Consider the following 23813-nt stretch of genomic DNA (forward strand, 5'->3'; position numbering starts at 1 on the left):
GTCCTCCAGCTGTTATGCAGACTTGGAATTTCATTCCCTTCTTAAAACGACAGCACCAAAAAGAACACGTTAGCTTCACTCTAACCTCAACAAGACCGAGAAAGGATGAATCAGTGTCTTCCTTAGTATGCCTATAATCTGCTACTTCTTGAAATTGCAGACCTATAGACAAAGCTCAGTGGACAATATTGCAAAAGGAACCGACTCCATTAGTTGCAAATATTTTCATCATAAGGAGAGAGACAATATTGTTATTCTCTTTTCTCTGGGTAAAACCACCACTTTTAAAAAAATGCAATAGTATGCATTTCATCGCTGCTTAATAAAAAGGGGCTCTTTTGCCTTGCTAAATTAAAGGAGGATTAAAAATCATACTAACTTTGACACTGGAAAAGCTTCAAAGCAATAAGACTATAATTTTATATTTTTAATTTTACTTTTGAGAGCGCGAAGAAGAAAAAAGGATTTTTATCATTTTTAATTCCACCAGTAAGTCTCCAGCGCCATCCCTCTCAATTCTCATAAGAAGAAAATGCAATAGCCTATAACCAGTGAATGTCAATAAACTTGGAGAAAAAAAGAGAAAGGCAGTAGGAGAGGTGAAAAGAAATTAGGAAGAAAAATATTAAGGAAGAAATAACATATATGGTATGATACACTACACAGTTCCCAAACTACTTCAAAAAAATTATAGCTTTCTAAAAACCCCATGACTTGCATCTTGTCTTTCTTTCTGTATAGATGAAACAGTGTCAGAGTTCAAGAGTGCTGAATTTCACCCACTGTTTTTTTAAATTATTTTAGCATAAAAGTTTATATTTAGTTTATATTTAGAAGTGTATTTTACATATATAACATATACATATATATACATACATATATACAAATATGTATGTAAAAACTACGAAGAATTAATTCCATAAAGTCACAGACAACACAAAAGTAAACTGAAACAGAAGTAAAGTCATTCAAGTTTTGAATTTAAATAGTCTTTTATTTCTTTTTTAGGGTTTATATTTTTCAGTTGTAATTGGTAGAGTAATTGCATCAATACCTGAATGTCTATATGTAATTTCTAATATAGGATTCTCAGATACTCATTTTTACACTAAAACCATTAAGTCAAACTTGAGTTAAGTGAAATACTTTACTTTGGGTGATTTAATTCCTTAATTAAATTAAGAAATATTAGTCTAATGTATTTCAAATGCTGAAAACATGCTGACTGTACTAGTATACAAAGGCTTCACTCAGCAAATAAAACTTAAGTGAAACAATATCCCTGGCTAATAAACCATGCACTACCACAATTATTCATTTAATAATTATTTTAAAATCAACTGATACTTATGAATAGTGTGTACTAATACTGTCTTATCTCTCACTGTCTTATTTTAAAATATTAAAAATATTTGAATGATACAAATAATGGGAGGGTTTTTTCCTGAGTAATTTTCAATCCATTCATTTTACCTAGTGTAGTTTCATTAAAATATTCTTACAAGAAAAAGAATAACCTATGTGGATACATACCCACATTACTTTCTATTATATGCTTATTATGAATTTGCTGGAATCCAGGAATAGGCCGTGTTGTTAGATACCATACTGCATGAAGAACATCTGTAGCATGTATACGATTGTGATCTGAAAATAATCAAAATACATGAGTTACTTTCTTTACACTCTTTTGCTCCAGATTTTGTATTTAAATTCCTTAATCAATTCTATATTAAATTTTTATACTTTTTTCCTTAAAAAATACTTATACTTGCAATATTTTTCAAATTTGGCCCAAACACAATACTTCAGATTTGCCTTTTGCCTCTTATGACATTTTATTTGAGATTATATAACTCTTATCCTTTCTTTTTTCATATTTGTTTTGTAAAACTTGCTAAGAAAATTGTTAAGTATTTCCACAAGGAAATGTCATCTAACACACATGCATATTAATTGTGTATGTATCTTTTAAAACAAGAAAGTTAATGTTAAAATGTAGTAAATCATAAAATATCAAAACTATGGTCTATGTTTGACTTATATTAATGGTGTACAGAAACAGGACCAGAAAAATGAAGCAAAAGACAGACAGAAATAATAGAACTAACATATCAGTTTGACTTTGTGGTTTATACTGTATTTCACATGAAGTTAACTTTATTCATCTAAAAATCATGCTTCTTGCTCTAACTCATTTAACACGTAATCATCTGGTTTTGAGTGCTCTGTTTCTGTAGAAATACCAGAGCAACAAATAGTATAGAAAAATCAGTAAAATGATTAGTAAGTTATTTCCAAATTAGTAAGAATTCCAAGCTAATTGAACTTATCCATATATAATCCAAAAGAGTTAAAATAAAAACAGTTAAAACTGTATTTCTAACAGGATCTAATGGAATAATATTGTAAGCATTTTTCCTTAGAAACAAAATAAACTTTTGTGAGACATAAGCATGCATACAGAAATTGAAAGTCCATATGAAACAATAAAAATTGAGTGTGAAAAGATGCATATGTTTGTGCCATACAAGAATGACCAACCTCATTAGGACTTCACATATTAAAAATTATTTGGAATGAGAGTAAGGCTGGGAAGACCAAAGCATCCCAGCAGAGACAGTAAGTTTAATCATTTGTCAAGTATGCATAGGAAAATTCTTTACTTTTATGAAGTCTTCTCTTGTGCTGAAAAACTCATTAATAGAGTGGTTAAGTTAAAACTAGTTTCCTTTATTGGTCAGCGTATTTGAATATGGGTGGATTGGCATAGAATGCTTTCATGAATAAATTCCACACAAATCTGCCCAAATTTTTTTCTTTTTTTGTTTGTTTTCAATGTAAGCCAACTGTTGAGTTTTCAGTATGTGTAGAATCCAACCTTCAAAATCTTGTGTGTTGCTAATGGGTGAAAAAATTCTGATATTTGGACAAATTAAGCAGTTATCCATACCAGAAGCAGAAAGAAAATGATACGTGCATGAGGGAGGCAGGCAGGCAGTGAGGGGATTATTCATTTTCTGTTTGTTGTCTCGTTATTGAGCTCCAAAAAAGTAAAATGGTAATGTGCTGAAAATATGACATCAACTACTACAGGTTTACCCCAAGGAGAATTCTGAGTCTATAAGACACTAGCCAGGATGCTGGTCTTGATTTGCACAGAATGGGAATTTCATGTCTCTTCTGAAAAAGCTTTGAATGGGAATTTTTACAAGTGAGAGATATTTACTTACAGATAAGTGGGGTGTGAAAGAAAAGTTTATCCATCTATGAAACAGTTAGAAAAAAAAGAATTTAATTGACTAGTAGTAAATATATTTTGAAAGACAGAAGTAATATACGAAAGATCTTACTGATTTGGAACAATCCAAATTCAACTACAGAACAGTCAATAAAGACAGCAGAAAAGTGCTGCTCTTGGGGACATCAAACAAATGAATACAAACTGGATAATAACTGACCAAGAAATAGTATGCCGCAGAAAGGATTAGGGAGATGGATCACAGACAGACTATAAAACTAGGTATGCTATTAAAAGATGTCAAGCGTGCAAATCTGAAAGTAATTATTCTGGCATTTGTGGATACAGTAAAGCCAGAGAAGAAATGGAAAAATGCTAAGTATAAAACACAACTACTTATGAAGAAAAATTAAAAGAAATGATTCATTTAGAAAGAAGGACTTTGCAGAAACATCAAGAAAACTTCAAAATAGAAGAAAATTCATTAAAAAGTTTGGACAACTGTTCTGTCTATCCATCACAGAAGATGGAAAGAAAAAAAAATCTAAAAGGGCAAATATTCTGTAAGGGAAACTTGGATTGAATATAATGGAAAAAATTAATTTAAATTGGGAGTAGAGGTTATAACACTGAATGCTTTCAAGAAACAAGTTTGATAAATATCAAACATCTGCTAGGCATACTTCATCATATCTGAGAGTCAGGAATGATTTAAGTGATCTTTTTTAAGTCAGTGATGGTGAGCTGCTAACACTGCGAGTGATCTGGCACCTATAGGACCCTGGCTTGGCACAAACATCTGAGTTGTCTTTTTTTTTCTCTCCTTTTTTTTTTCCCTAATAAATCTGTCTGCCCTAAASAGAAAGATGAATTATTACTGTCAAAATTCTTATTTTCCTATTATTTTATCAGAGACCTAATCCAAAATTCTGTTAAATCAACAAATATTCTCCCATTGACTTCAGCAGGCTTGACTTAATTTGTTAATGTATAGGTTCAACATAATCTTACAGAATTTGAATGAATAGTTAAGTTTTTGTGTCCATTAATTTTTCTGTAGTACATCAAATCTTTTCAAAATCCTGAAAAATATACGAATTTAAAATATATTTAAGCTCAAATATCATCTACATCCATGTTAAACATTAAACTAAAGCACATACTAAAAGACATATACTAGTATAAAAGAAAAAATATTTAATTGGACGTTACTTACAGGGAATATCTCGGTAGCCATTTTCAAGTGCACAGAAGTAATTCATGAATTCTTGAGTTGGGATTTTGAAAATTTCAAACAAACCAGTATCTTGAAACAAGGTATAAGTTACCTAAATACATATTAAAATGAACTTTAGTCTGGAAAGTCACAACATCTAAGCCTACTCTCCTTTTCAACTTTAAAAATATTTCTGTTTTTAAAATTTTGCTTGCTAATATAGCTGGAAATTACTGAAATTTCATTAAAGATTACTTGAAAGCTAATGTCATACACATATAAGGTTAAATTTTTGGTGTTAAAAACATCATTATTTTTTATTATTCTCTCAAATACGGAGTAATAAAGTTTTTATTTCTCTACTGATAAAACCTATGTACAACGTTACTTTTAATAATATTCTCCAAAACTTTTTCATAATATGTTAGAGAATTCATGCTTTGTTCCATTATTGATCTAAAAAGAAACCTAAATTCTTATTTATATTATTCAAAATTCAGATTACCTTACCACAGAAACTAATTAAAGAAAAATGAATTTTCTGTCTATTTTTCAGATGTCGGTAAAGAAATACAATATTTTATTCATTATTACTTATCTTAACCTTTAAAAAAAGCTAACTGGCAAATCATTTTCAAAATGTATGCAGACCATACATGTGCAGATACTGAGCAAACATGTTTTGGTTTGCAAGTGAACTTAGTGACTGCAAAAAGACCTTAAATAAAAAATCTCCCAAAAACTAAACAAAAAAAAGATTGCAAAAATTAAGAAAGCCCTTCAAAACAAGACATCGTTTCTCATTTTGTCATCTTTTTCTCACACTTGAGAGAAAGAATATGTTCTGAAGTACAGGAAGTCTCAAAGGTTCACAAGAACAAAACAAAGGGACATTCTTCCTTCCACCTGTCCTGGTCATTCCCTTTACACAATTTGAGAGCCAGAAATAAAAATGTTCCTTTCTGAGTGCATACAGTGGATAATGGTAAAATACACTTTTTCTTCAGCTTTTAACTGAGATATGTATCAGATGCCTTAAGTATAATAGATAAAAGGACAGGAGGAGGAAGAGGAGAACATTAGGAAGAATTGTGCTGGTAGAGATAAGTAGAAACCTGTACATTTAGGCTCTTACAGGTTTGCACTATTCCCTAGATTGCACACCTACTAAATGCAAGCTAATATAGGTCATAGAGCACTAGTACGCAACTGCAGAAACACCTCTCAAAAATGGATTGTGGCATCCTAAACTGCACTAACAGTCAGCAACAGAGGTGACAAAAGACCTGGAATGAACAGACAAGATTTACTTAGGAATCAAAGAACTCTGACAAAATATTGTCAGCTTATGGGCAAACAAGACTAACTGAAGATTTAAAACAATACCCAGAATATCTTGTATTATGAGTGGGCAGTGGGTGGGAACCAGTGTCCAATGACAAAAATGATGACAAAAATGAAATTACCTGCATTTCTTTTTCTTCTCTTCATGACAGGCACAAGTCTACATTTTGCCCTGCACTTGAGTGTTTCTATTTTCTTTCTTTCTTTCTTTCTTTCTTTTTCTTTTTTTTTTTTTTTTTTTGGACTGCAACTGTTTTTTGCTCTCATCTCCCTTGAACTGGCAGCAATGTGTTCTAATTCTGGATACAAAACTAAATTTCTACCAAGAAAAATATTTTGTCATGAGACCAGAATCTAATCTAATTCTTACTATAGACCTATGATTGTTAGATCCAGTGCAAGGAAAGAGGTAGAAACTTCCCGAGAGCATTGATGGGTGGGAGATGCTGGGGGACAGCAGATAGGATCACCAAAGAGAGCTTTGTAGTAAGTCAGAAAGAGATAAAAGGAATACTACATGCAGAAAGCAGCATGGGGAAAAAAATTGTTTGTAAAATCAAGAGGCTGCCTAAAAGATCACTTCTCTTCCCTCACAGGTGTAGCTCTGGAAGGAATATTTTACTGAAATAAATGATGAACAAGGTAGCAATTCTAAAAGCAGGAGACAATTTTTCATAGGAAATGGAACATTATCACAAAACCTATTCCAGTAAGAATGAGTCTAAGCCACTTGACAGTGAGAATAAAATGCAGAGGATTTAGTGCAAGTTGTTTATAAACAAGATATTTTTCATGGTTTACAATGAGATGGAATACACGAGAAATGGTATTTCTACTTTTCAAGCTAACATTAATATAGACTTGACTGCCAAACTTCTGTAGAGTTTAAATAAAGTATATAAGCATGACAGCTTTGTACAGCCTCCCTCATACAACAGAAGATAACAACAAACCTGGCTAAGGATCCTTCCAGACTGGTCTCCCAATTTTTGCACAAGGTCAAAAATTTGGAAATTCCAATTGCTCATCTTCTCCATTAGTGAATCATGTTCTATTAACATCATTTCTAATGAAGGATCCCACTCCATCTGTATGAGAGTAAGACACTTTAACATCTCTAAAGTAAGAGTAAAAACTAATCTCTGAATTACATTGACCAAAAAAACTACGAAAATGACAAAATATTATTGAATTTACTGTATGCTGCTGTAATTGTGGCTATAAGAAATTCCTAAATCAATGATACAAATAGCACAGTTAAAAGTTTGACTTTTCACACTCTTGGGCAGCAGATTCCAGGCTTTCTGCAGATGGTGCTAGATTTTCACTCTTTCCCTTTTTAAAACAAAGTTAATAGAGCAAAGCAAAATTTTGTGCAGGCTAACAAAACTTATTTACTGTGCTCTGACAGTTCATTAGTTGAAATAGCTTTTAAAAAAAGTGATATCTAAACCCAAAATGTTCGTATAGCTTATTACACAATTTGTCTTCCCTTACTTTCAACATAGTGCATCGTATGAACATTCAGTTGACAGTCTCACTGAATCTGCCACATTTTTTGGTAAACTTCCAAGAGAAAATAGTAGCCAATTGGTGTTTGAGCATACTTAAACACATTAAATGTGCACAAATTAATTTTACTTAACAAAAATTTAATACAAATTGCCGTCTTTTCACTTGCTAGTGAAATTTATGCAAGGTAGAAGTAGACAATTACTAAATGAAATTTTGAATTCTAACAATGCACCATTTTCCTTCAGACATTACAGTTCTTYGCAATGCAGGGACCTCTTTACAGTATATTAGAAATGATAAAGAAATACTGTATTGATTACAATTACTGCCGATACTTTTGCAATTACATGCTTACAAGTTTACTGTTTGGCGTTTGTTGAATCTTTTCCTTCCTTTCCTCTTGTTTCTTCTTTGTACAGCGGAAAGATTCTTTTGAAATATGGATGTTTCCAATTTCACCTTAAAGCAAATATGTCTATAAACACTATCAAAAATTTGTAAATTACTGCAATACAACAAATCTTAAACTAAATACAACAGATTAACAGTTTGTTTCAAAACCATTTTACTTAAGAATTTAACAACGGAAGTTCATAGAAGAAAAATCTGTTAGACAAAAACCTATTTAAGGTTTTAGGAAAGCTAAAAATATCACTAGTACTTATTTTTTCCGTATTTAGTTTAACAGAGGTGGTAGAGAACTTGTGTGACATATGGAGTACGGGACTATAAAGCCACGAGTGGGAGACTATTATAAAATTCTAATTCTGAAACAGGCAATATTTCATATCATTTCACTTATTCTAAATAGCAAACTGTAAGATTTTATATATTTATTTATACATATATAAATTATTTGAAAATATTTTAAAAATCACATAGAAATAAAAAAATAATATAATTGGTTATTAAGAAAATTTAGTAAACATTTGCGTATTTTGAAATCCTACCTGGTTTTCTGCTTTTGTATTCTGCAGATTCTGATTCTGGTGTTGGAACAGGCTTGAGTACCTGACATCCACAGCTTACAGAATATGTGAGAAATAGTTAAAACATTCAGTAATTTTCTTCTTTTGCTACCACTGTGGTGAACTGAAAAATATCTGCAAATTGCTCTTTCTTTTCTTTAAATTAAGTTTAAGGTTCTTACGCAAAGTGACCTTGATATTTTCTCATGAACTATGCACATATGGCTTTACTCTGTGCTTATAAAACAATCATCCATCACCTCCCCCAGACTCACTGTCACGAATTAATACAGTAGAAGTAATTAGTAAGTTTTTAAATAGAAAGAATTAAATTCCTAAGCAGGAAGTCTTCCTCCTCCAGAGTCTAGAAAATATTGCTACCCCACAATGACTGCTGCATTTCATATCAAGGTTGAACTATTTCAAAGTAATGGAATACATAAAGCATTCTGTCCCTGGATAAAACAGTTAGATTAGGAGGAGATGACATCCCTTATTTTCAATACTATTAGATACAGGTGTTACTATGTATTTTCATTTGAAACATATGAAGTTACTAAAATTATACCTGAAGCTCTACAGTACCTGTTACACATAAAACCTGCAGGTGTTTTAACTTGCTGCTGAAAATCTGGAGAATTAAATGTGTGTCCCAAAGGCTTATGCACATTAATGCTTGGTTTTGTAAGAAAATCAGCAGTATCAGGAAATTCTACAGGAGACCAACTGACAAGGGACCCACTGGAGACAGATCCATGAGCAGATGAACCCACAGGATTCAGGCCAGGAGAAACACCTTCCAAAACAAAAATTACATTTGGTTCAGATTACATTAAGACCTTTATATTTTAATAGGCCAATGTGCAATTTTTCAAAATATTGTATGTATCTCATGCTGTCAAACATGTTAAGTAGCAAGACCGATTCTAAATTTTGAAATCTACAAATATGAAGCACAGTACAGGCCACACATCTGAGTGGCAGACTATGTAATATGTTATAATATCTGTCTTTCAAAGGTGTGTGTGGAGGGTGTTGTTGCTTTTTTTTTTTTTTTTAAAAAAAACAAAACTTTGGCATCATAACCAGTTAGGTTGAAACTTCCCATATTCTTTGTTTGAGTCAGGATTTCTTTTTAATTATTTCCAGAAAATTTCATTAAAAAAAAGTAATTCAGCATTGATAACTAACTTAAAAATATTTTAGCTTATTGCTTTGCAATTGCAGAAAAATATGCTTGGGGCATTAAAAAAAATTAAAAAGTTGTAATTTTTGAATTGTATTTTTGTATTTACAATATATAATATATACAATATTGTTGTATTTTTGAAGCAACAGATTAAAGTGGGCAGGTCCTGGCCTTTTTGACAGTCATGTGCCTTTTTGTTATTATTGTGATAATTTGCCTAAATTATGCTAAAATGGATAGGCAGAACTGTCAGAAAAAGGTCAGTTTGCCCATTTTCACTCAATATAGGAGAACAGATCAGTCATAACCTCTGAAAACTGGTATACATATTATATCAGCACTTTTATTATAAACTCTACTATCTTTTAACAACAACAATGTAAGAATAAAATTTACTCTCACTCCTTCTCCTAAAATGTTATTAAATATTTATCTCAGGTTTCTATCAGAAATTTTAGGTGCATCTAAATTACACCATTCCAATGCAAAAAACCAGCAGTACTAAAAAGGTCATACGTTATGGTAAGTGCAATTTTAATTAAGTACCAGCCACTGAATCTAACATTTTGCAGATACACAGGATGAGGAAGATAGTTAAGATTTGTACAAAGTCRACAGTGTTAACTATAATTTTGATTTAAAATAATCAAATCCTTTTAAAATATGTGCTACATGTTGATGTTATATTAGTGTCACATTTATATAAAAAGAAATAATTCTAATACATGACATATTGTAAGTAGTTTGAATTAAATCTTCGTATGTTTCAGTCTTGACATCCTGCCACTAAACTATACAAATTACAACATCTTACCTACTCGTCTGGGACCTATGTGATGAGTCAATGTCATAGAAGATGATCTTTGTTTTGGTACAGCCAGCAGGTTTGCACTAAAAGATCCATTTGAATTAGATCCTTGGCTAAAAATAAAACAATAAAATATTTTTCTTCACTGTCTTTATTTCATTTTTGTCAAATAAAATGCTTGTAAAATAGCTAGATTGTTCTTATATAGTTCCACCACTATTCAAGAAAAACAGAGCACTACAATGAAGTCAAGTTCAAGATGAGCTAGACAATATGTGAATTATATTGAACAGAAAGCAACAGACCCTATGCAGTTCTAAAAAGATGTAATAAATGTCTTCATATTACTTGCCATAGTTTCCACTTTCTAAAATAGCTTTTACTTTTCCTGAATGTTGCCTAGAAAGCATACAGTATCTTTCTGAGTAATTTGAGTAATTGTTTATTTACTAGCTAGACCTTTTCACAGAGCATTAAACGATTTCTTGTCAATGTTTTTAAAGGAATGTTATGGAAAGACAGATTTTAAAGATAATGAAAGTAATTAAAATTTGCTGAATTGTGTGTTTTACTGAAGTTTTGTTTTTCAACTGCTAAATATCACACAGCACTATATGAATTTATTCTTTAGTGATAATATTAAATACTCTAGTTATGTTTTAACAGAAGAGACTATTTTCTAACAGGTTTGAGAACACTTAAAAGCTTGTTATGGTATTTCCAATTTAACCAACCTTTCATAGCTATAGCTTTATTTTCAAATAATTCTTTCATGTTTAATCAACCATTTTATTTATTATCTCAAAACTCAAATAATTTTTGACATTAATGAAGTCATATTATACTTCAGTAGCCACAGTGTAGCTACCTCAATTGTTAAGTTATGCCATCTGCTGTTGCAGGCATGAAATTGCATTCCAAAATTTCATTTCTTTTTGTAAACACAAATGTGATATGTAACCAAAAATAACTGTGCAGATGTACTTGAAAGGGAAATACTAAAATGAAATAATTACTTTTACATGAAGTATGGGGAAAAAACTGTATTTATCCACATAGATTTCACCTTTTTAAAATCAGATTTCAAACACGGGCTATCAAACCAATAAATACTTGACCTACCATCATCTGCTTAAATATACAAATATAAAAAATGCTAGCTAAATTCAAATGTGTGAGCTAAAGAATAAAGACAGATGTATTATTTGGAAGTCTGACATTCACACGTTAAACAACTTTGATGAACTAAATCTTTCTACTTGCATGTTCTTTAGCTATCCTAACTTGGATGTACTCGTTTAAAACACAGAAAGATTCTACACTGGTATTAAGTGAGGTCAGTTCACCTCAAACTGATGCTTGAATGACAAACCAAACCAGGAGTTTGCAGGTAATTAAAGACAAGCTCTTTAGCATTGCATCTAAAACCTGYCCACATAGACAGAAAATCTTCTGGAACATTAAACCAATTTTTGTAGCAATATTTATTTATTATACCACTATGTAATGTCCTATCTTCCTCTACTCAGCTAGGATTCAGTTGAAAAGAAGTCATTTATGTAAATAAATAAAATTAAATAAAAAAGATCTTTGACAAGCTTTCCTACCAGGGAACAGTTTTCTGTTCTGAGAATGGAGGTTCCACTCTCCATTTTTACAGTCTGTGTGTTCCTCCCTGCTTCTCCTCTGACACTTGTTCGGTCCCTCAGCGAGCAGGCTCATCTCCCCACTGCAGGAAAAACTATGCATTTTCTTTTGCTGAATTACATTCTGACAAGTTAAGGGGCTGACTCACAACCAAAGCCAATGGCACAAAAGGGCCAGGTATGCATTCTAGAGTAAAGGACTACCACTTTTGGCAGCAGGAACAGGTATGCCATTTTGACTATCTCACCCAGCCATATTTGTAATGCAAGTGAATGATCATAGGGAATTTTGAGATGATCAGAGTATATTATAGGTAAAAGGAAACTTGAAAAGAATGATCACTGGAAGATGCCAGGGGACTGGGACAGTATAAGATTTGGCAAGAACCCTGAAGGGAAGAAGGTAAACCGCAAGAAAGGACCCAATATTCTAGGTCTGTAAGGGTTGAGGTCTTAGTCCCCTGAGAGGGGAGTTGAGGGAGGTAACAGGACTGGTGCAATGCTGAGACTGAGGAGGGGACATCCTGGGGGGTGACCAGGTATGAGGGCTAGTCACCAGGGTTGAGGGATAATTTAACAATAATTGACTAAGAATGAGGGTGTTTTCTGCACTGCTGCTTTTAATCAAGTATGTTTGAGCAGGGTCTTTGGTCTGTAGACCCTCCTTTTCTCATAAACCTATAAAGTGTCTGCACCAGAAGTGCAAAACCTCAAACTGAAGTCCCACAGTTTGCAAGTTTAAGGTCTGTTCTCTCGTAATTTCCACTGGATGTAACAGTGGAGACTCAAACACTGAATAACCATATCAGCACAAAAATACAACCTTTAAACTACAGTAATAATTGGCTAATAAGAATTTGTGATACACATTCAGCCTGATTTCATGAGAACAACAGAATCCTGCTGCTGACATGACAGTGACAGCTACAGAAAGTTATCTATAACAATTTATTTACAATTTAATAGCTTAAATTATATTTTATACCTAAGCCACAATAGAGTTTTATTATGTAAAAACTTGAATAGTCTATTTTATTCAAAGGAAAAAGTGTCCCTGATAACTACAAAATGATTTGAAATAGTTAAAGCAAAATGATTTGCTTTAAAATTAAAAAAATCTTGATAAATTAATTCTTGGACACTTGTTGCACATAAACTTTCATCCACTCCTAGTACTTATCAAATATCAGTGTAACTCATATTTTCTTTAAAAAAATGTAAAAAATTGTGATGTTTTAGGAGCTATCAGATATGGAGAAAAGAAAAATGCACAAAATTTTACTGTTTTAAATTACAACAAAATTTCAAACGTTATGTTTTTTACTTTTCTTACAAGACATTATGCAAAAACATACAAATTTAAATAAAGTGTGTGAATTTTCAATCTGAAAGACAACACTGAACACAACAAAAAAAGGTATGTTAATTTTAATCCTAACTCAAGATATAATCTTAATTACGGAACTAAAAGTTTTGTTTACATCGCACTGACTGACAAGAAGAGAGGAGATAACTTTCTTAATCTACCTTATTACTTACTTGATAACCGTACTAGTAAGTGTTGCAACACACAGTAGTTAGCTAGCAAATGCAAAAGAATATATAATCTTCTTTAATTAGAAAAAATTATTGGATACGTGGAAGCTTAGAAGTGATATATATTTAAACAAAAAGAAGGAAGAGGAAGTCAATAATGGTTTAGAGGCTACACGATTGCAAAACAAACTAGCTTATGTTGGATATTTTTCTCATTTCCCATTAAAACTGATAGGCAAGCACTACTTATTATGATGGAGCATGACATTCAACCTCAGAATGACCTGACTTCTAGTTCAGATCAAGCACAGCTACAGAAGTATAGTATATTATTAACCTGAAGTGTTTTCTAATTTATGCTGGCAGAATTCAACAACAAGATTTAGCATTATGTACTTCCCCTGCCAAGTTCCAACATCATAGGCATGAACATTTTAGAAAGACTACATTTATTATTCTATCATTAAAAACTAGTTAGGTGGTTACCTTGATGTGTTATATTCCTGATGAGATCTCTTGTTGTTACTCCGTTCCCATCTAGACGATGGCGTTTCTATAGCTGGAATGCCAGAAACTCCTGAAGCTCTTCTCAGCTGTGGTGTTGGCATGCCACTCCTGCTATTTAGTCCCTGTTGAGTGGTTTAATTATGGTTAAAATTTACATAACTGAAAACAGATACTGAAATTTTATTTATTGGTTCTGAAGATAGGATATGACTCTATTAACCGCTTACAATGAAACATAAAGGATGATATCTTAGGTTGACTCTTATAATTTAAGAAAATTTAAAAGATGTATTTAAAAATATTTTGCTTATTAAGATAATTATCCAGTTGCACATCTTCTTTTCTTTCCCATATTTAAAATACGTAAATTTGAAATCCATATTGTCCCACTATTATTTTTCATAGTTTTTAAAATTGGAGATCTTTTAGATACGGTCAGTCGCTATAGGCTTATGGATCATTTTTCTACCCCTCTCAGTCATATGACTCCAATCACGTCTCCAGCATCCAGGATAGCCTGAGATTTTGATAACTTGGATACTAAATAATGACAGCAAGTATAGTGGAACTTGTGGGCAAGTCAGCTGCGATCTTTCAGGGCTCGCTTTCTACTTCTCCTTGTCATCCCACAGCACCTAGGGTGGGGTTCCCAGAGCTCCTCACCACTTCCAAACTGGGAAGCTTTGCAAGTTAGACACGTTGCAGTCCAGATACAAGGAATCATATTGGACATGAACGTGAAGCCTTCCACAATGCAGGGCAATGGAACTCAAATGATTCTGTGTGAACAGAAACACATGGTACTTCTTACCCAGCTCTACCAGAAAGGGAACCAGGAGACTGTATTCTGCCAAATTATATGAAACAGCTTCAATAATGCTGCACTAATGAAACAAAAAAAAAAAAAAAAAAAAAAAAAAAAAAAAAAAAAAATCTTCAGACAGAAGGCAATGAAGATGTCGACTAAGCCAAGTACTCTCAAAGAGTAATTTGTTACACAGGAATTAAGTAATTAAAATCAAAGATCTGAAATCAGTCAAGTACAAAGCAGTATGCAGGAAGCAGCTTAGTAGGTACCAAAGGCAAGCCGTACCCATAAATTATCTGACAGAGATTATTTGGATTGACGACTTGAGACAACTTCCAGGGAAGGAGAGGAAACAGAGAGCTATAAAGGCTCCAACTCCTTCAGGCCAAGCATTTAGGAAAAAAAAAAATGCTGGATGACTATGCTTCCTGCTGAACTGATTTCTGCAAATATCCATGTGAGATTCATCCTCTGTATCACTTCCATAGATTAATCTGTGGATACTGACTTTTTTCACCAGAAACATTTGTCTTGACAATGATGGACAACAGACATTCACCAATTGAATCTGGCTCATGGGGCAGTCTTATCTGCCCCGAAAATAGAGAGCCAACAAGTTGACCACTTTTGTCCAACCAGCCAACTGTTTGGAAATGGAAGCAACTACAGTGCGGCGACTTCCCAGCTAGGCTTCTTGCATGCTTGAAAACAGGAAAAGACTCCCCTGCTTTGGGTGGTTAACAGGTTCCCTGGGGCTGCAAAGGGAACAGCACCTAGGAGGAGCTTCTGTCTCCCCCAGCAGACAGAAGCAAAGCCAGTGCCTGCCAGTCCCTGTGACTGTGTGCACCAGTTACCTATTTGTCTGGGTACCTGTTTTTGTAATGGCTGAGAGCAAGCAGATGGTGCCTGAACTAATAAGTTTCCTTGAGTGCTAGGAAAGGTACAGAGCACAGATAGCTGCAAAAGCCAGCTTCGAGCTGTCAACACCACACTACCCTAGACTTATAAGCACTGATGCATTGCAGCTGAGTTTGTAGATGTTTTTGCATTGCATTCCATAATGTGTCTTGCTTACAGTTACTTACTCTAGAAAACAGGGAGGGGTGACAGTAGATATACACATTGGTCCCATAATGTTATGTGCTGCATAGGCAGAAGACATTATTTTTACTTTTAAATATATAACTTGTTTACAATAGTAAAAAAACAAATGAAAAAGCCACACCAACAGTAACTGCTAGACCAAGACTGTAGGAATATCAAGAGCCCTGTTCCTGTCAAACCATGAATATATAACGCTTTGATTTTACACTACTTTCTTTTTTTGCTTGTTTATTGTAATCCTGTGCTTATTTTGAGGAATTTTCTGTTTTAGAGTGTAGACCAGTGCCCTTCACCTGTCTCTCCTTCAAACATTTCAATTTGTAATTTTGGTACCTACGTACTCTTCATTCAGTGTTTTTTCACAGCTTTTTTCTTTCGATCTTAACAGCAGTTCAGTATTCAGTAGAGAAACTACTATCCATACAAAGAACATTCTCTCCAGAAGAATTTTCTTTGACAAATTGCTCAGAAATGGCAACACACTTGTAAATTACAATTATAGTTGTTTGACCTTGAGTAATTTACGTTCTCCTTTTTCGGCAGGGTCCTCTATTTCAGGACAGGGGAAGAAACCAGGAAATGGTGTAAATGGATTAGCCTTTGGTTTGCATGTGCCTGAGAAAGCACCCATCAAACTATTAACGCTTCGAAGGGAAGAAATCACTTGTGGTGGAAGGGAGGGGTCAGTCAGGAGATCTGTTAGCATGGTCCGAGCCTCATTTAGCACTGAAAGATCAACTCCATTTCCATTGCCAGTATTCTAGAACAGATAGAAATATTACAAACAATCAAAATTTTTAAACATTTTACTTAGATATGTTTTAAATGAGCATCTTATCCATCACCAAAAAATACAATGCAGTTGATTTTTCTTCTGAAGAAAAAGTACAGGTATATACATACTCACCTACTATATAGAACAAAATTTTATGTTCTGAGAATTTTTATAAATAATCTCATCAAAACTAGACCCCAAATTCTATGTATTTTCAAAACTGAGTCTATAAACAAAATTACCACATTTTCTTACATCAAATATCTTTTTTGTAATGATTATAAGTTTTCTTTTTTCTTTTTTTTTTTAAACACACATCAGACGAGTCACTTAGGTGAGGGAGGAAAAAAAAAGAACAGGGCTAACTAATTTCTGCAAAGTATTTCTTATGCAATAAAAATATATTCCAGAATTCAACACTAGCTATCAGTTTATTCTTGTCCTTTTAAAATAAAGATCTAGGGTCAATTTTTCTTATCTCAATTTTTATTACTTTGTCTTAGAATTAAGCTCAGTGTTCTATCTCCTCCAACAAAATCAACAGAAATTTGAGTGCCAAACTGTTACAAACCCCTTATAAAGGTACAATTTCCACAGCAGTTTAAACCTAAGTTACAGCTGATTCGGTTTCACTGTCTTTATTATCCTTGATTCTGTGCAAATAGATCCTAAAAATTCTGTCAAAAAGTGATTAGATTTTATTTGGCACAACTCCCTGAACAGAAACAGCATTGGCTGATTAGACACCAGTACTGACACAGGAAAGAGAGGCAGAAACAAGCAGTCAGAAAAAAAGTGAGATCCTGGTAGCCCTGAGTTTTGCAACTCAGGGAAATCATTCACTGACATTATGCTAAGGGATATTTCAGTCAGCACTCCCTTCTTAGCTGGATTGGAGACCGTTCTCATGTATACTAAGAAAGTACATCCCTGTCAATTTGGTCAGAATTGCTGAATTTCAAGTCTCTGCTACACAGAATTAGAGTGTACTTATGACAACCCAGGTAACCAAGAATTCTCAACAGAAAAAAAAAAGAAATTTGACAGTTCCCAGTGAACTCTCTACTTTGATTACATTTTATTAGAGAATTCATAATAGACTGACCTGGTAATAGGGTTTGTACCATTGCTTCAAATCCCAGTCCCAAAGAATCATCTGTAAAAAATGAAGAGTAATACAGTAGTAGGTTAGTGCTGTTAACACTGAAAAAAACAACAGTGGAATAAATCTTAATCAGGTGACGTAATATAAAATACTTCTCCCTTCATCTTTTGACAGGATGAAGCTTACGTCATTGTCTCAGTTATCACTACCACAGCAAAATCCCTCAAAAGTGTTGAATCTGCATGGAACAGAGATCGCTTGATAACAAAATAATTATATGGTCTTACTCTAATATTTCTGGATCATTGATAAATCATCTAATGTACACTAAATTAGCTGGTGGCAGTGCTTTTCTACTTCCATTCATCTACACTTATAAAAGCAAACATATCTTAATCTCCAGTATCTTCTATAAAAAGAGCTAAATTGTCAAGAAAACTAGCATTTAGTTAACAGATTCATAACAAAAGAAAAAACAATACAAAATTGTTCTCCATAACTACAAAACATGCCTCAAAATTACTAAGAGATGCTTAATAGTATGTCCTGAAGTTCATCACGGCTATATCAGGCTTGATAAATCTCATACCAGAACTTCCTACCTGAATTACAGAAGTGTAGAGCAAAAAACTTCATAGAATAGGTGCATCTCAGAATATTAAAGTGGATTTACAGGTAAAAATTTACATCTAATGTGATAAACATGCAATAAAGTCACAACAGAAAAGCACATAAGTGACAGAATATATCTTACATTAGCTAATTTTTTAATCCATTTTAAGAACAGCTTAAAAACTAATATTCTGTTTTAATTTAGTCTCAGAATAATGAAACCTAATCACAGAAATCCACTACAACCATTGTTTTAGGAAAATGCCATGCATTAGGACAGAATTCAAACTTTAAAAACAATTTTATGTTTTAGAATTTTAAAAATTTGATATTTTGATTAATCTTACAAGGTTTGTTTTCATAACATGGAAGACAGTTTGTGGATTAAAAAAGGATAAGAAAAGGGAAAAATAACGTTCTCACAAGAATTTCTGGGTTTTCAAAATATCGTTAAAAAAGTTGTGAATTTTGCAAATATTTCTACATATATAAGATTACTGAAATATAAAGTTCTGTAGGATTGAACCTACAATTTTTATTTATGTTCCCTTATTACCTGAATGCTAGGATCATTATATAGTATCTTTTAGTATCTTTGGGCAAGGATGAATGAATACACTGGAACAAGAACCCTACAAGAACTGATGCAATTATCCTGTCCTGTAGTGAGACGCATCTTAAGAAAACGTTGCTAAGGAAACAAAACATGTATGGTCAAGCAATCAAGCTCTCTCGTCTTCATAACATTTTGAAGCTACTGACCAGTCTCCATCAAATTTGGGAGACAAACAGAACTCAAAGAATATCCATTTCCTGTACAATTTGTGGAAGTGAGTGACTGGGACAAGAGAAGGAACCAAACTCATTTTTCCTCTGAGGGAAAAACTAACCAGAGCTCAATATTTACTTGTTTCATTTAGCTTACAAACTAATCAATCACACTCTGATCATAAGCCATTTCTGTCCTAGCTAAGAGTTATAAAATATTGAAGGAAAGAAGACATACTTAGGAATATTTTGGTGTAAAAAAGAAGGACAAATTAAATATTGAAGGTAAAGAAGTTGGAGTACTTTGGCATAGATATAGGATGAAAGGTGGATAAGAAGATTCAGAAACCAGAATTTATTATTTCTGCTGCCCATAGAACAAATTTATTTTTTTTGAGAGGACAAACCTGGACAATTCATTGTTTTCTTTAACTCCTAAGCAGAAAGGAGTCACCTCAAATATGCATAAAGATGGATGGGTCCATAGACAGGAAGGAAGTACTGCATATAGCTATTTAGCTTCTCTGTTAGTACCACTGAAGTTGGCCACTCAAAAGTAATATAACACTGCCACGCTAAACTGTAAAATGAGTGGTAAGTGGCAAATAAATGTTCTTCAGTGGAGAAAGCTATGAATCTTTGCCATGTTGCTCAAATACTTTCCCAATATGCAACTCTTGTTATTGAAACAGTCTCGAGCCATCTTTTTATATGCCTTTACATCTTCATCACTAATTAAGATATAAAACAGGTGTTAAATATAACAGTCAAGGCCAAGAAATACTTCCATTGACTGTACTGTCAGTACATACACTTCCCACATATATTTTTCATATGTACATACAGATCTTGATAAAATTAGCATTGTGAATGATACTGACTTTAAACTGATTTTTATGAGTATCTTTGTTTTTTCCTAAAACACAAAGGCTATTTTTTTGGTAAAAATCTAATACATTGTATCAATTGTTCACCATGCAGAACAGTTGCAGTTCAACATTGCAGGAACTCCATGAAAAAAGCATGTTATACATATCCAGCATCATTAATCACATTAAGTAACAGACAACCTATTAACTATACACAATCAGGTTACATGCAACTATTATTCTTCCCAGCTCTGTCAGTTCAATGAAATATAGTGTTTATAGTATCAAGGACTAAAAGCTATGTAAATTTCATGGCTTTCTGTAGGAAATCTAAACAAAAAATAATTAGAAATTTTTAATTCATTGATTTGTATCTAATTTAATTATTGTTACTGCATGAACTTTAGAGACTTGTAGTCTTTATAATAGCTGCATGAATATTCCCCCTCTTAAAAATAAGATAGAGGATGCAATTTAAAATGTTTTTTTCATTTCTGTTTCCAAATTATTCTACGTTATTTTCCAGAGCCATTCAAACAGTAGCAGTACTCTAATATGGCATAGAAAGTACCTACATTGACATAATTAAAATAAATAGGCAAAAAACCTCCCCAATACCTTAGGTTAAAGATCTGTTATACTTTTAAAAGCATTTTCTTGCAGAAGTATTTTTTTAGTTTGTTTGAATATGGTTACAAATCTACGTGTCCTCCATAACTTCACAAAAACCACCAGACCCACAGAAGAACGTCAGCAACACAGTCTGAAGATACTATCAGCTTCAAATACGTCAACTATGCTCACTTAATGCTTCTTCTACACTAACCAAAAATAAAAATGTACAAAAAAAAAAAAAAAAGAAAGAAAGAAAGAAAAGAAAAGAAAGAAATTCACATATCTGAAGTGGTCAGTGTTTGTGACATTTTGTCAGCTACTAAAAAATATCATAATTGACAAAGTTCAACTTTTTCTATGTTAAATGTATGTTATGCAAATGACTGCATTCACACATTAAATATGATCTTACAGCTACAGAGCACAGATAAGATACCCATACCTCTCCTTGGTGCATCATATTCTACAGTCTTTGAAGCCATTCTGCTTATTTTAATCTGGGAAAGTTATATTTGCTTCTGTTCCTGTATGTCTAACACCTCTTTCGGGGAGAAAATAAAAGTTCCATACAAAATATGGAACTTGTCCAGGAGAACGCATTGAAAGCGTCAATAAGGAAAACAGGCTGACTTGTTATCTGTACCCAGGCAAGGGTAACATTGGAAGGGTAACATTTTCTCTTCTGTTTTTGTCAAACAGACACCATAAAACAGTGTGTTTAAAGTTCACAGTTGTAACATCCAACTGTTATGAAAACTTGAGAGTTCTAACCATTAAGCACACACATAACCTGGGAGTAACTTATGCTATAGTAGAGGTCACGTTAAATAAAGCAAGATCTAAATCTAAGAATTAAGAATTTAAGAATTTGTATTTTTTAAGGTGATGAACTACCTTCTCCTTATACATCAAGGCTTTTTTATTACTATTATTTTTTTTTTTACTTAACGATATTAGGTGAAGGTTAGTATGTCAGTAACAAGAATTAGGATAATGACCAATAGAATCTATCTGGCCAAATCCATGTTGCATGAAGCATTTGGTTTTAGCACAGTCATTGTAAAGATGAAAGCTTTATCCTCCATAACAGCAACTAAAATGAACTGTTCATTTTAATGATTTTGAAATTCAGGCAGTTTAATTAAAAAAACAGCTCTTCTTTATTTCCAAATTTCCCTTTCCAGATTGACAGTTATTTACTGCACCAAAGAGGTAACTCTTTTGGTTTCTCTCTGTCCTCCAAAGCACAGACATGAAGACTGCATTAATCTGCTTCATTGACTATTGACTCAACTAGCAACAAAGATCAGACATACACGAGTCTAACAGTTTTGTTAGCTGTAAGAACAACCTTTGGCACAATGGTCCTCAACCACCATTGAGGAACATGGAAGAGGTTTCTCTTCTTCCAGTTCTTTTAGTATATTTTTTTTTCTTTAAACCTGTGGTGCATTAGCTGATTTTATTTATTTGCTGTAAAGAGATCTTAAGAAAGTACTCATGCACTTGCAAACTCCAGAACTTTTCTGAAGCAAATCTGTAACTGCGGCTACTTTCAATAGTGCAACTTCTTTTATTCAGCACACACACACAGATGCACATAGTCTATACTGTTATAATTTTGGGGGTCAATCTATAAGACTAACAAGTTTCAATCCTAGACTCCTGAGTGACCTCATCTACATTAGAGAAATAGGCTTCAAGTTGCAGAGAGAAAAAAATACTCATTGGTAAGTGTTATGAGTTGATAAAAGCTGTTGGCTCAAAGTAACAATCTCTTCTATTTGGCACAAAATGTAGATCACTACGTAGTGAATATTTCTCCACCGTAAAGACAAGTTAGTAAATCTCTTCAGTAATTACGTCCTTACAGGGTAATAATTGAAGGGGGTTTATTACCTTTTCTTGGATGCTTATACTAGACCACAAGATGGCATTCAAATCCAGAAAGCCTCCCCACCACCTCCCAAACAAATAATCACTTCTCACTATGAAAGAAACAGAAACTAGCATCATATTCCTTAATACATCTACTGCAGAATAGGACTGGTCTGAGGGGTAGGTGACTGTTTTAAAGGTCTCAGCTGATAAATTGTGCTTCTTTACAGAAACATTCCTCTTTCAAGAATTTACTCCTTAACATGTGATTCTACTCAGAAACTACCTCTAAAGAAACTGCACTTTGTTTCTCAGTACCTACTAGACTTAGCTTAATTAGCTTAACTGCATGCCTTTTAACTTCACTCTGAAACATTTAAAAAATAGTATTTCTGGCATTATTCTTTTGTGAGACAGAGATGTAATTAATTACTGTGGATCATCAATAAAAGTTACAAAATATTCCCAAAGCTGCACTTATCCTACAGCAACACAGGAGTAAAAAGGAATATAGATTATTTTAGTTTAAAGTGAACAGAGAGATTCATCTTAAAATAGGTCTTAGGCAAAGCCACAGCAGTCTTTGATTTTGAAACCCTAAGGTGTGTTGCAGAAAGACCTGTACTCGGTAACAGCAGGATTTTGTAACCCACTTGCACATAACATTCTTCCTCACCTCCTCCAAAAAGAAACACCTGATCAAGGAGTGACAGGTCTCAAAAGTTCCAAGCTACAAGCTTCTGCTCAAACTGTTGCTCAGCAGCTCACGCACTCAGTAGCTCCTGAGCATCAGCTTCCAGTGCCAACATCTCAGCGACCATACAAGTGGGAGCTCATTTGGAAATGAAGCTGCAATGAGCTCTGATATTGCAGATGAACTGAGGTGAGGAATCCAGCCTTCCCCCATAAACATTATACTGAATTACCAGTAGGCCTAGAGAAGTTCTCACATGAGCCTGACTCTAATTGTAGAGTTTCCCAGTTCAATTCACTGTGAGTCATCCAAAGAGCAATGAACACAATTTCCTATTTTTAAAAAATTGCCTGACAAGCTGCCTTGGGTTTTGAACACAGTTGTATGCCTTGTTCATTAACAGTCAGGGACTGCATAATATTTAAGCTTAGGAATTGAACCTATTTTGCATAAGAAATAAATATCAATACAGTTAAGATGAGCCACTTTACAAAAACTCCTGAAGTACAAGATTAAAACGCAACAATTTTCCCATGGCCATAATTCAGAAGAATGATATATTCTATACTATATATATGCTATATTCAGTTCAATATATATTTGATATATATAATA

At 33.2% G+C, this 23813-nt stretch overlaps 1 protein-coding gene across 1 annotated transcript in view; it reads right to left on the bottom strand.

Annotated features, from left to right (window-relative positions):
- Nucleotides 1-23813, bottom strand: part of PDE3B (phosphodiesterase 3B) — an 89967-nt gene that overhangs the window by 9706 nt on the left and 56448 nt on the right. Inside the window, exons 2-11 of the mRNA XM_085317164.1 lie at nucleotides 17763-17813; nucleotides 16394-16642; nucleotides 13950-14092; nucleotides 10288-10394; nucleotides 8870-9080; nucleotides 8267-8340; nucleotides 7672-7775; nucleotides 6755-6889; nucleotides 4458-4569; nucleotides 1534-1647 (exon numbers count right to left, since the gene is read on the bottom strand). Coding sequence (XP_085173290.1) covers nucleotides 1534-1647; nucleotides 4458-4569; nucleotides 6755-6889; nucleotides 7672-7775; nucleotides 8267-8340; nucleotides 8870-9080; nucleotides 10288-10394; nucleotides 13950-14092; nucleotides 16394-16642; nucleotides 17763-17813 — 1300 coding nt within the window. The remainder of the gene's footprint in view (nucleotides 1-1533; nucleotides 1648-4457; nucleotides 4570-6754; nucleotides 6890-7671; nucleotides 7776-8266; nucleotides 8341-8869; nucleotides 9081-10287; nucleotides 10395-13949; nucleotides 14093-16393; nucleotides 16643-17762; nucleotides 17814-23813) is intronic.

Source organism: Rhea americana, unplaced genomic scaffold (genome assembly GCF_003343005.1).
Source record: "Rhea americana isolate MKP2758 unplaced genomic scaffold, rheAme1 scaffold_49, whole genome shotgun sequence".
Taxonomy (NCBI): Eukaryota; Metazoa; Chordata; class Aves; order Rheiformes; family Rheidae; genus Rhea; species Rhea americana.